Source organism: Mastomys coucha, unplaced genomic scaffold, assembly GCF_008632895.1.
Source record: "Mastomys coucha isolate ucsf_1 unplaced genomic scaffold, UCSF_Mcou_1 pScaffold12, whole genome shotgun sequence".
NCBI classification, from domain to species: domain Eukaryota; kingdom Metazoa; phylum Chordata; class Mammalia; order Rodentia; family Muridae; genus Mastomys; species Mastomys coucha.
The window spans coordinates 31,645,048-31,657,923 of record NW_022196894.1 but is presented as its reverse complement, the minus strand read 5'-3'; the positions used below and the strand labels follow the sequence as shown (position 1 = coordinate 31,657,923).

Genomic DNA, 12,876 nt, shown 5'->3' with positions numbered 1-12,876 from the left:
GTGCTAACTAAAAGATGCATCCCACTTTCTGCAAGATCTTTGATGCCTTATTTTTAAAAGGCACCCCACGAACTCCCTGTAGTCTACAACCCCATGTTCCTGTTAGGGTTCATCCATTCCTAAATGCAGTAAGTAGAAGTGTAAGCTCTGGTAGGTTCTTTTTCTGTCTAGCTAAGGTAGCCAACTCCATCATAGCACAAACAAGACATGACCCCAGGCTGTATGCTCTCAATATAATCCAGTCTCACACAGATTCCAAAAACTGGGATCCTAGAGTCCCTTGACTCAGGCCCCCACCTAAATCCTGACCAGACCACTAAGCCCAGCTTTGTCTGACAAGCCCTGGGCCTGTACCTACTGAAGCCAGTAAGCTTCAGTGCCTATCAGCTTCTGGTGGATAGAAGGGTCACTGAGCCCCTCTAAATAAGCTCTCCCCTCTGACAAGGCATAGCGTCTCACACCTATACTCCTAGTACTCAGGAGTTGTAAGCCGCCTTTCCGTCCAGCGGAAATAAGGAGGCAAACATGAGCCCTTCTCCAAGCAGATTTTATTCAGGAACTCTTATTTTACTTCTTAATAATATCTCTAATCTCATCTAGTATCTCTAGTAGTAGTCTCTAGCAGTCTCTCTAATCTCCTACGTAGTCGACCACCCTCATCTAGTATCTCTATAATCTCTCTCTCAGCCTCCCGAGTAGCTGGGACTACTGGCGTGCGCCACCACCGCCTGGCTCATAATAGTCCTCTCTCTAGTAGAATCTAGTAATCCCCAGCCTTCGCAGGTTAAATACTTTTCCCGGTCCCAATCAGCATCAGCTACGTAGCAAAGCATAATAGGCTGCGGGAAATTCATACCAGCTTGCATCACAAACTGGAGGTACTCAGCTTCTCCAACTAATGGCTTGATTATCTGGTCTCTGCTTTGGCCAGAGACCAGGTGTTCAATATATATGTATATAGGGTGGCAGCTGCGGCTCCCCACAAGGAGTTGCAAGGAGGAAGATCATGAGTTCTAGCAACTTAAGACTACACAGTGCAACCCTGTCCAAAAAAAAAAAAAAGGCACAGCAGCTCACCCCAGCATTACAGCACCGGGAAGCTTAGTGAGCAAACCGGGGCCAGCCAGGCCTACATTGCAAGACACTGTCACAAACAACAAAAAAGTTCCCTTCTCCGTCCTTCAGTGCCCATCCATTTGATGGGTAGATTGGAAGTGGTGGTCACACCTAGTTCATGGAGACCCTGGGGTGAGGGTTTTTGCCTTAATACGCGTTTGTGCCCTCAAGGTATACAGAACCAAGGGCAGCAAAAGAAGCAGCAACTCCAGAGGAAACCTGGTGCTGGGGAAGAAAGCAAGGCAATACGCCTGTGACCGCGTCAGTGCCAGGGCAGGAAAGCGCCCTGCACGGGGGGAGAAGAGTTGTGAATGCACAGGACACAAGTGCTCTCAACAGCTAGTGTCTGCCCTGTATGCTCCTCTCCAACCAAATAGCCACAATTTGAAAATCATAGCTGGGTCCCAGGCAAGAGTATGAACAAAGGTACTGTTTCCACACATGCCTTCTAGAAATGGTTGCGCTTTGAGCATAAACATCTTTCCCAAACCTAGAGAAATATGCTATTTACAAAGTCAAAGGAATTAGGCTAGAAGCAAATGGTTACTCTTGCTGGAAGCTTCAGAACAGGTAGTGACATCCACAGGCCCTGAGAAGGTAGGACTTAATGCTAACCAAGGACCCAAAGGCCAGACGTAGGATTCTGGCAGTAGCTGCCTGTGTTGGCTATTCTCAGGTGTCAACTTGATTACATCTGGAATGAACTAAAAATCCCAAGGAGCTAATTGCATCTGTCAGGAATTTTTAGTTAATTGGATCACTTAAAGTCAGAAGATCCACCTTAGATCCAGATCATTTGAGGTCAGAAGAACCACTTTCAACCCAGCAGTCTGTGAAAGCACAGGGACGCGCTTGCTCTTTGCCTGCTTGCTCTCGTCCTCAATGGCAAGTTCATTCCTTCACTGGCGTTGAGTCTACTTGGGGATTTCAACACAGACTGAAGACCAGCAGAGACATCCAGCCTTGTTGACTAAGCAACTCCTAGATTCTTGGACTTTCTGTTAGGAGACAGCTTTGGTTGGACTAGCTGGACCACAGCCCATGTAAGCACTCTAATCAATCGTTCTTTATATATAAAGTATCGATTCTGTTCCTCTAGACTCTAGAGAACCCTAACACATCGCCTGATTATAAAGTCCTTGGAGTCTCAAGAATGCACCCAGGACTCCTTTCCTGTCTGCACTATACACAGAACACGTATCTCAAAAGGTGAAGGCTACACATGCTGAGGCTGAGAAGGTGAGCCAAGAGAACTGGAATCTATCACAGCCATCCAAGTGACGACTCTGCCCAGACTCCTGGGAAGATGAAATCGGAAGCCCCTTCAAGATCAGCCCAGACAACCTTCTTCCCATTGCTCAGATGAAGAAAGTGAGGCCCATTGAGAGATGACTGGTACAAACTGCAGAAGAGCTAACCCACTCACTTTCCTGCTGGGAATGGAACAGAGAGTATTAAGAGGCTAAGGGTCCTGGCACCTGCTTCCAGGGCATGCCCCCAATGACTGGAAGACCTCCAATAGCCTCGTGTCAAAGCCCCTTTCCAATAGTTTCAAGGAACCAAGCCTTCCATATTCACGCCTCAGGGAGACAGCAAGATCCAAGGTATAGCAGAGGCCAAGAGTGTTTACCCCTGAGTGGTGGGATTCCAAATGCCCTTTACCTTATTACTCTATTTCCTACTTTGTTCCATAAGAGTTTTTTAGTTAAAAAACAAAAAAGTCACCAGGCAGTGGTGGCACACACCTTTAATCCCAGCACTTGGGAGGCAGAGGCAGGTGGATTTCTGAGTTCAAGGCCAGCCTGGTCTACAGAGTGAGTTCCAGGACAGCCAGGGCTACAGAGAGAAACCCTGTCTCGCGGGTCAGGGAGGAGTCATTCAAGACAATAAAATACAAAAGCCAGGTGGACAGACCAGTCAGTAAAGTGCTTGCTTCATAATTTTTAAGTTATCAGACAGATCTGATCCTAGTATGGTAATGCACACCTGGAATCCCAGCACTCGAGGTGGGGCAGAGGACTTCAGTGAGTTCAAGACCAGCCTGGGCTACATAGTTCTAAGGAAGTCTGAGCTACAGACTGAGGTCCTGCCTCAACAAACCAAACCAATAGAAGCACCAAGAGTATAGTGCACGAAGCCACTTGCTCTATAAGCCCGTGGACTTGAATTCAACATTGAACCTACCAGGGTTCAATTCTGGAACCTACAAAAAGATGGAAGAATCAACTCCACAAAGTTGTCCTCAGACCTCCACGTGTATGCTGTGACAAACCTATCCCTCCCCCCAAATCATTTATGTATGTATATGGAACTGGATTGTGCAAAATGTGAGGCATTTGGAATAGTGAGCCTTGTTACCACTTTTGGCTCATTATGCAACCTTAGGAATGAGGAAATCATGGTTGGCCTTTGGTCAGAATCTTGGGCCACAGTATCCCAGCTTATGTCAAGAACTTCCAGCAGGGGGCAGCAGGACATCATTAGGCATGTCTTCCTCTTGGTGTTATGTGAAAAACATACCTAATAACCTAGGCAAAGGAGTGGTGACCCTGAGTGTTAGTCTATGTCAAGCACTCACAGTACTGCCTATAGAAAACAGGATTTGAACAGGTTAGCACATGGTCTCCAGGAGACCCATAAGTAGAAGAAAAACTAAGTTTTTCTATGACCCTCCCCCTCCCCTCCTCTAGTTTAGAAAGTCTCAAAGCCATCATTTTCTTGTCTTACATATTTGTAAAGGGATTTATGGCCACATCTCCAAGTCCCACAAGAGGAAGAACACTCAGAATCAGTTCTCTTTGTCCCACACAGTCAGCATTCACCCTAAAGCTGGCCAGTCACAAAAAGAGAAATTTGGTGCAATGCTCAGCCTAGGCTTGAAGTGTTGCACTGACAAAAACCTTTATCGAGGGGCTGAGATGCTCAAAAGTTCAGATTACTGACTCCTCTTGCACAGGACCCAGGTTCAGTTTCCAGAACACACATGATGGCTTACAACAGATTGTAAGTCTAGTTTCCAGGGACCTAAGTTAACAGGCCTCTGTGGGTACCAGACACACGTGTTGTATACAGACATACATGCAAGCTAAACACCCGTAATTTTTTTTAAATCAATTTTAAAAAAACATTAATGATTCATCAAGGAAGTGAGACATTGTGAGCTTAGCACCACAAAGTCCTTGGCTTGCCTGATGCTCCGCAAGCCACGTCCCCTTCCAGAGCCTGCCTGCTCTTCTATACTCAAGGCAGTGGGTCAGGAGGCTACTTGGAGCCACTATCTCCAAAGGGAATCTAAAGAGAGTAATGGCTCTGCAGGAAACAGTAGCTGAGATGAACGCAGGCTCTGGGCATTGATGAAGGAAGGTATTGGTCCAAGTCTATTATTTACATAGTGTCAGGGTTTGTATTTCTGCACAAAACATCATGACCAAGAAGCAAGTTGGGGAGGAAAGGGTTTATTCAGCTTACACTTCCATATTGCTATTCATCACCAAAGGAAGTCAGGATAGGAACTCACACAGGGCAGGCACTTGGAGGCAGGAGCTGACACAGATGCCATAGAGGGGTGCTGCTTACTGGATTACTTCCCCTGGCTTGCTCAGCTTGCTTTCTTACAGAACACAGGACCACCAGCCCAGGGATGGCATTACACACAATGGGCTGGGCTTTCCTACCTTGATCACTAATTGAGAAAATGCCTTACAGCTGGATCTCATGGAGGCATTTCCTCAGGGGAGAGCCCTCCTTTCTCTTGTGATAACTCCAGCTTGTGTCAAGTTGAAACACAAAACCAGCCAGTCCACATAGCATAAGAAACATTTTGTGTGGAAGCCACACACCTCCACCTGCTAGCACCTGAACCATCTATTTCTAGCGTTACGAATGCAGAACATAGGAAAAACGTGAAGCTTGTACAGTTTCTATCTAGAACTCTAAGCAAAACCAGGGAGGCCCAACGGTACCTGCTCAGCACTCTTGAAGCACTGTAATTACCCACGCACATCAGGGAGCCCAGCTCTGCAGTACTGGTCTAGTTCAAGTCCTGTCCCTGGTAAAGTGTATGGACATGCCAGTCTCTACTGAGGCTACTCAAGACCACTCAGAAAGGGAGGCACATGCCCGAATGTACAAAGCCAACACAACATTGCTTGGTTTCCATCTTTACTTTCAATCCCAGTCTTTCCTTTTCATTACAAAAGCTCTAAACAAACACAAACCGGAAGGCAAAACCTAACATTTGCAAGGCACGTACTTTCCATAGGCGACTCCCCAATTCCACCAACACCCACAAATGCCAGGCAGACAGCCCTTAAGGAACCAGTAATCAGATCTACACCATACATGCGTGACCTTTTTATTTCATAGAAAACAAAAAAAAAAGATCAACCTGGAAAAGCCAGGCTGTGCACTAGCCTTTGTACGAGCAGACTCTTCCAGATACCTTCTCGTCTGGCCCAGCAGGGAAGGGAGGGGCAGCCCCCGCCTTCAGCAGTTCATGAAGACAGCAAGCTGGAGGCAGCAGGGAAGCTGAGAATCCCGGAGTCTCCTTACTCTCCCTAGCTTGGAGGGAAGTGGCCCCACGTGCCTGTGGCCTGCTCTGTGGGTAGCAGGTCCTGTACGGTTCATTGGAGGGCATCTCACTCAGTGCGGGCCTAGCTAGTATGAGCAAGTGGTCCAGGTAGTCCAAGACATGCCAGTCTTTGTCCTTAGTCCCCCTCCGTCCATCCAGGAGCCTCAGTCCACTGAGCCATTGTAGGATTTGTTGAACTTGTTGAAGGCGAAATCTACACTGTGCGTGGAGATGGGCTTTCTGTACAGGGGGTTTGAGGCCTGTGAGCACAAGAGAGGAGAGTGCACCTGTTCAGCCTCAGGTCTATCCAGCACCGGCAGGGACTTGCACCTGCTTCTGACTTGCTCTGTGCTCTGGGGGATCCCCTCCCTTCTCTGAGCTTTTACTCTTCATCTCGGAAATACAGGGCTTAGGCAGAAAGCCCTGGAAGTTCCCTGGAACCTGAACAGACAGACTCTAACTCTAGGGAGTCAGGAGTACTTCCCCTGAACTCTGTTCTGAGCCTGCACGTGCCCGGGGCCAGGACTTGCTCATGCGACCATCCAACCAGACCTGAGAGCTTGAGCTTTTTTCTTGGGTCCCATCTCTGTGTCTGTCCAACTCCCCACTGAGCTTGCCTCTGGCACTTCACTCTCAGCAGTCCCAACACGCACTGGGGTCTACATGCCCCTCGTGTCTTCCGGGAGTGTAATTTTCCTATCCAGCACTGAAGATGTTCATTGTTGGTAGGTAGGTTTGTTCTGTGATCCTAAGGATGGAGCCCAGAGCCCTGCTCATGCTAGGCAAGCATGTTACCACTGAACTACACTCAAAATTTTCGTTATTTTTATTTCGAGACAATGGCTCAATAAGTAACCCAGGCTAGCTTTGAACTTCAAACTCCTCCTGTCCCAGCCTCTGAAGCAGCTGGGATTATAGGTGCATACTACCATACCTAGCTCATTTTTTGTTGATTTGATTGATTGCTTTTAGCCTTTGGTCCTGGCTCTAGGCCAGCAACTTCTTTTTTTTTTTTTTTTAAACCCATCCCCCACTTACCATTTCATAACGGGCCCTGGAGCGCTCACTTTGGAACTTGGCAAACTCTCGGCGGTCATGGATGGTGACGAGCAGCTTCCAGATGGCCAGGAGTGCCATCCCAATCAGAAGGATGCTGCCAACCACAGCCAGCAGGATGGTCATGGCATTGGGGGCACTTCCACACTCTAGAAGGGGCCAGGAGACAGGTGGGCAGAGCCATCAGCACCTTACATCCGAGGTGAAAGGTTGCACCCTCCTTCCTGCCCATCCCCCTTCATGTTGCCTCCTTGAGGCTGAAAGCTGGCAGGTGGCCTCCCCAAGGAACAGACAGTGAAAGAGTCAGAGAATTCAGTAACTGTTTCAAGGTCACACAGCCATCCATGTGGTAACAGAAATGAGGCCCCTGGTGAATGGCTATACCTCTGTTGAGCTGTGCCCCAGAGGCTCAAGCCTGGCCCAGCTCCAGGGCAGGAGGCTGGGCGACAGCCCAGCCTTCATTATCAGTGGCTTCAGGGACAAACCCGGCAGGCAGGCAGGCAGGAAGGAGGGAGCGTGTATCACTTCCGAAAGGGCTGGTCTGCGCCAGGCATTTCTGAGCCCTTAGCAAAGAGCACTAAGGAGCAAATGTGTTTATTTCCAAGCAAAGACAGGGCTTGAAAGCAAGGCCTCCCGGCCACAGGCAAGCACCCCAGGTTGGTACTACACTTCCTGTCTCTGGCCTAGGAAGGTAATACTGTGTTTGGGGGATTGGGCTCAACTTGCAAATTGGGCTCTGTGACCTGGAATCTGCAACCCTTCTTCTACTCCCTCCCCGATCCAAAACCTGAAATGGCTGGAGTCCCAGTCACTCTGAGGCACAGGTGTTAAGTTAGTCCCAGTGCCCAGAACGAACACAAGATAGAATTGTTGGCACTGCTACAGAGTGAGTTCCAGGACAGCCAGGACTACACAGAGAAACCCTGTCTCGAAACAAAAACAAACAAACAAACAAAAAACAAACAAAAAAATAAAAAAAGAATTGTTGGCACTGAGCAGACGGCAGGTAGGAATGCTAGGCCCAGAGCTCCCTCTGCCCTTGGAATCTCCACTGAGAAACAGCAACAGCCAGAAAGACTGGTGTGACCTGGATAATCCTCAACTTAACTGACACCCTAGCTCCGGTGGAGCAGCTGCTTTGCACCTTCCCTGCAAAACCCCCCCTTTTTTAAAATTTATTTTTATATGTAAGTACACTGTAGCTGTCTTCAGACGCACCAGAAGAGGATGTCAGATCTCATTACGGATGGTTGTGAGCCACCATGTGGTTGCTGGGATCCGAACTCAGGACCTTCGGAAGAGTAGTCAGTGCTCTTACCCGCTGAGCCATCTCGCCAGCCCCCCTGCAAAACCCTTTAGCCCAGCACGCTAAGGTTTCCTTCAGAGTAAGGCACCGCCGCAGCATTCTCAAAGCCCCACTGGCCCAGCCTCAGCCTCAGCCCTCTGCTTCAGCAGTATGGCTGCCCAGTGTGCTCCACACATGTACTTTGAAATGTGCTTATTTCCAAGTAGCCCAGGCTGGCCTTTCAATGCTCCAAATTTCTCATCTCCCCATCTTTACCTTCCAGAGTGCTGGGCTCACGGGCTTGTACCACCACAAAGGGACTGGCACAAGAAAGCGGGCAGAAGATGGCCCCTCGGTCTCTCACCTACCTGGCTCCCTGAGGACCGTCAGGTTGGACCTCCCATTGGGCAGTTCTGTGTAGCTGAACATCATAACGCAGTCCTTAGCAGTTTTGTAGAAGCAGAGCACAGCCTCCTGGTCATCTTTGACTAAGAGAGAAGCAAGCAGAGACATCCTAAACATCCCTCTGGGTAGCACCAGGACCACTCATGGACAGGGATGGAAGCCAAGCCCCGCAGGAAAAGACAGGAGACGACTCCAAGGGGCTGCAGGGCTTTAAAAAGAGCTCAGATGTCTCACATCAAGATCACAGGCCCAGGGCTGAGCTTATTGATTTGGGAACATGTGGATCCCATCAAGACTGTCAACCCTCTGAAGTGTTGGCTAGTGGTGACATGAAATAAAAGAAGTCTTCAATGGCTAGGAGTGGATACGGATGAACGGAACTGGATGCAGCAGGCCTGAGTTGACTAAAGAGGACCAGAGGTTGCTCTTCCTTGAGAGCTGGAACTCAGGGTGCGAGGCTCTGAGGATGAGAGGCCGCTGTGTGGTGGCACTCCACACTGACATGTGAGACCCTGTCAGAGATCAGGCCATTAAAGGGCCAGCTCTGTGTATAATGGGTCTCATTCCTGACAAAGCCCTTCCTTGGCTGGCACAGCCCTTCTCTCTCCCCACACTGCCCTTGACCTTGTCCTGTCCAGGTACCAGGTCCCCAGAAAAGGGTTTTAGGACTGATCTTTAGGAGGTAAAGAGGTTAGAGAAAAGGAAGTCAAGCCACAGGGGTACATGCATCCCAAACCACAACCGCAGGTCAATGCTATGACACCAAATGTGTCTCCTTTCCCAGCACCTACGAGGCAGAGGCAGGTGGGTCTCTGTGAGCTGGAAGCTCATCTACATAGTGACTTCCAGGCCGGCCAGGACTCCCATAGTGAGACCTTGCCTCAAAAATAAACAAGTAAGCAAGTAAACAAGCAAGTACATAAATAAGGGAAGAAAGTAAGCCTGTCTAGGGGCAGGTGGTGACTTAGACATACACTTCTCTGCAGATACCTCGTGGTGGGTCGGGCTGGGAAGAAGCGGTCCCACATAGGACAGACCTGTTTGTGGGAGGTGGGAAGGGAACGCTTTTTCTTTCCTAACTACATGCGCTTCATGAAAAAAAGAGCTCAGCCAGGCCCTGGAGAGCAAGCCAGGGAAAGAGCAAAAGGCAGGGATGTGAGGGGCTGCAAAGAATTCCCAACTCCCCTGAGCCTGGCACGAGGCGGGCCACATGGTAAACGCACACTGAATGTTCGTGAGATAAATAGATTCAGCAGACTTCAATGCTATGTGATCTAGCCAAGCAGTCCATCAAAACCAGGGAAGAGGAAACAAGAGCCTACAAAGAGAAAATCCAGGACCAAGGCAAGACAAAGCCAGGGCTGGGAGTTTACAGCAGCTGGGGGTCAAGGCAGAGGGCAAGTCTGCTAGTACTGGCGAGCCTTGGTTGAAACTTCTCTCTTCAGATATGCAGTCCCTTAGGAACGGCTTAATCATTTCAAAATGTAGCCAATTTACGAAACTCACAATGTTGTACCACCACCCGAAAATGTCCACATGTGTTGTCTACTTTCAATCTCTCATTCCCTCTTGCTATTTTTTTCTCAATTGGCATTGCCTACTGTGGACATTGTTTAAAATCTATGTTCTTTTCTCCCCAGCTTCTTTACTTAGCCCAATATTTTGGAGGCTTGCACACGTTATGATGTTAGTGCTCTGCCTCTTTTTTCATGGTAAGATAATATCCCATTATGGATGGATAGTGTACATTTGCTTTACCATTCATCAGTTAATGAACAACTGACCATTATGATCAACACCATGGCCATTTATGAAAAAAAAAAAAAAATCAGCCCTAAATCTTTGGGTCATCCCCTCTCCAGGGAAGGAAAAAGCCCTAGATGCCTGTCAAGGTCCAGAGAGACAGCTGTCCACAGTTGTGCAGGGCACTCACCGATGGTGTCTACCCATGTGATCACCTCATCTTTGCACTGGTGGTGGCAGGTCTGGTTGTCAGGTTTCCCCTGGTGAAGCAGCAAGCATTCTACACAGTCTCTGAGAAAATCAAGGTGGTCGTTAGCTGCTGTACATCGTCCCAAAGGCTCAGCTGTTCTCTGGAAGTCTGGCCTTGGGGACATGATGCTCTGACGTCCTGCTGGTGTTAAAAGGATTCCCTGGGGTCTCAGGGAGACATATGAGTTTAGAGGTATATCTGGTATACTGGTCAGTTTGCCACCTGCAGACATTCCCAATGCTGACAGCAGGAACCGAGCCAAATACATCTGCACCCTACTACAGTGAACTGGCAGTGGAATCAGCCCCAGGGAAGAGGTCTCCAGGGCATAAAAGTTACTCCTGGCCCATGGAGGAGCCTTTACATTCCTGGGTCCAGTATTTGAAGCCCTTGTGTTATGTGCCAACTTCAGTATCCCCATCTGTCCCTCTCTGGACAAGGCTCAGTAAGCCTCAATGCCTGGGCTCAACTACAATCCTAAGAGCTGTAGGGTGGGGTTTCCTGGCAGTTCTGGTGCTGGGAAGAACCTCGTGCCAGTGTCTAGGTACCCGGATTCCAACTCCATTTCCATCCCATCCCCACACAGTGTCCACCTGTCAGCGTCCCTTAGGGCACGCCAGCCACTTACATGGTAATTGTCTACACTAAAGCTGGTACATTTTACAACAGAGACCTTCTCTAGAAAACATGAGGAGCCAAAAACAAAACAAAACAAAACAAAAAAACCCCGCTTATTATTACATTCTAAATCATCAACGCTGGGTCTGGACAGTCTCCCTCATAAGACTGCATCCACTTGGGAACACAGCTAGGAGGCCAGGCCTCAGCCAAAGCCGCTGTTAAAACCTGTAAGCGAGTAAAGGTCCCTGCCTCCTTGGGAAGGCCAAGCTCATGCCATGGGAAAAGCATACTCCAGGGCAGAGTAAGCAGTGTCAGGCAGCACAGGGGACTCTGGGAAAGTGGCACTCAGAGGTCTAAAGACATGAGAGGGGGGGTGTGCAATGGAGGTACCCTGACACTAAAGTGATGGGTATCCCCACAAAACTCCAGCCACAAGGGGACAGTTCACCCTGCCTATCCCACATGCTGATGGGGATCAAAACAGCCGGGTGTCTAGAAAGTTCCCTGGTTCCAGAGGAACCACATACAACTATTTGACTGAAGTTCTATTTCCAGCATGGGAGCTGGGGACCTTGACCTCAGGGCAGGAGGGAGCTCCTGCACAGTAGAGCTACTTTCCAGAGGAAAGACCCAGGAGAAGCACCCCTCCTGGAGTCCTGCTTCCCAGACATACTCTGAACCACCTTCTGCACGTCAACAAGGACTGGACAGTGGATTAGATCATGAAGAGAGAGGGCCATGACTCTCTCAAGAGGGCACTCATATGCTTAGGAATCTAACTGTTCCAGAGTTGGTGGCAAATCCTCTCCTGGGCCGATCTCATGCAGACAGCTCATAGCTGTCTCCTGTCCGATGTGGTCCCTTCTCCTCTCCATCCCCCTCAGGGTAGGCAGGCTCTGACAGTGGCCAGAAAGGGGTGGTTCCATCTCTGGTCATTCATGCTTGCTGGACCTTCCGCCAGCCTCTTAGATGAACACATGGCAAACAGGATGTCTGCTTCCAGCTGGCTGGAACCCACGGCTTCCCTCAGATACCCTGCTGTATCACCGCGGCTTCAGGTCACTTCTCGGACACCCTCCAACAACCCATGTGGATACAGCAGCCTAGAACTGAGCCCCCTGTGCTGGGGGGAAAACTCAGAATGCACTGTGTAGTTACGTATGAAAGCTTGTCTGCCCCTTTACAAAAACAAGCCACTCACAGAGATTTTTGTTCAAGGCATGTTAATTAAAATCAGCTGGAGCCGAGTGTGACCTCACCAAAGTGAAGGGTGTATTTGGTTAGTTCTAGAACATGAGGGATGAAGGACCAAAGTTATTCAAAACCTCTCAGAAAACAGCGAGTAGGAAAATGGCCTAAAATTCCATGATCAAAAGAACTTAGTAAAAAAGGAGAGGGAGGGAGAATAGGAAGAAAGAAAGAAAGAAAGAAAGAAAGAAAGAAAGAAAGAAAGAAAGAAAGAAAGGAAGAAAGAAGAGGGGATAAGAAGGAAGGGAGGGAGGAAGAGAAGTAAAGAAAAAGAGAAGAAAAAGGAAAAAGAAACAAGTTTTCATTAGACTATGAAAGAGACAGAAGGGCAGAGTGGTCCAGGGATAGATGAGAAGGGCCAGTCCCTCTCTCTGGGCCTTCCTAGCTCTTGTCTCCCCTGAGGCCTTTTAGCTGCCTGAGACAACCCCACATGGCCTGTTGCTCTGTAGGACGGTAGGGAAGCTTCAGCTCCTTTTACTGACTCGTGCGCTGCCCTAGCTCAGCCCACTCCCCATGATCCTCAAGTGGCCTGAGCAGCGGGAGTAACACTGGCTGGAGGCAGTGAGAGCTGGAGGATGGGCG

General features: G+C 49.0%; 1 protein-coding gene across 2 annotated transcripts in view; it reads right to left on the bottom strand.

Annotated features, from left to right (window-relative positions):
- Itgb5 (integrin subunit beta 5) overlaps window positions 1–12,876 on the bottom strand; it is a 132,442-nt gene that overhangs the window by 10,024 nt on the left and 109,542 nt on the right. The window contains exons 12-15 of one of the 2 annotated variants that reach the window (XM_031363727.1): window positions 10,366–10,466; window positions 8,396–8,515; window positions 6,725–6,891; window positions 5,264–5,946 (exon numbers count right to left, since the gene is read on the bottom strand). In XM_031363727.1, coding sequence (XP_031219587.1) covers window positions 5,851–5,946; window positions 6,725–6,891; window positions 8,396–8,515; window positions 10,366–10,466 — 484 coding nt within the window. In that variant the 3' untranslated portion in view covers window positions 5,264–5,850. Of the gene's footprint in view, window positions 1–5,263; window positions 5,947–6,724; window positions 6,892–8,395; window positions 8,516–10,365; window positions 10,467–12,876 lie in introns of those variants that run through there. The other variant, XM_031363728.1, reaches the window with a different exon arrangement.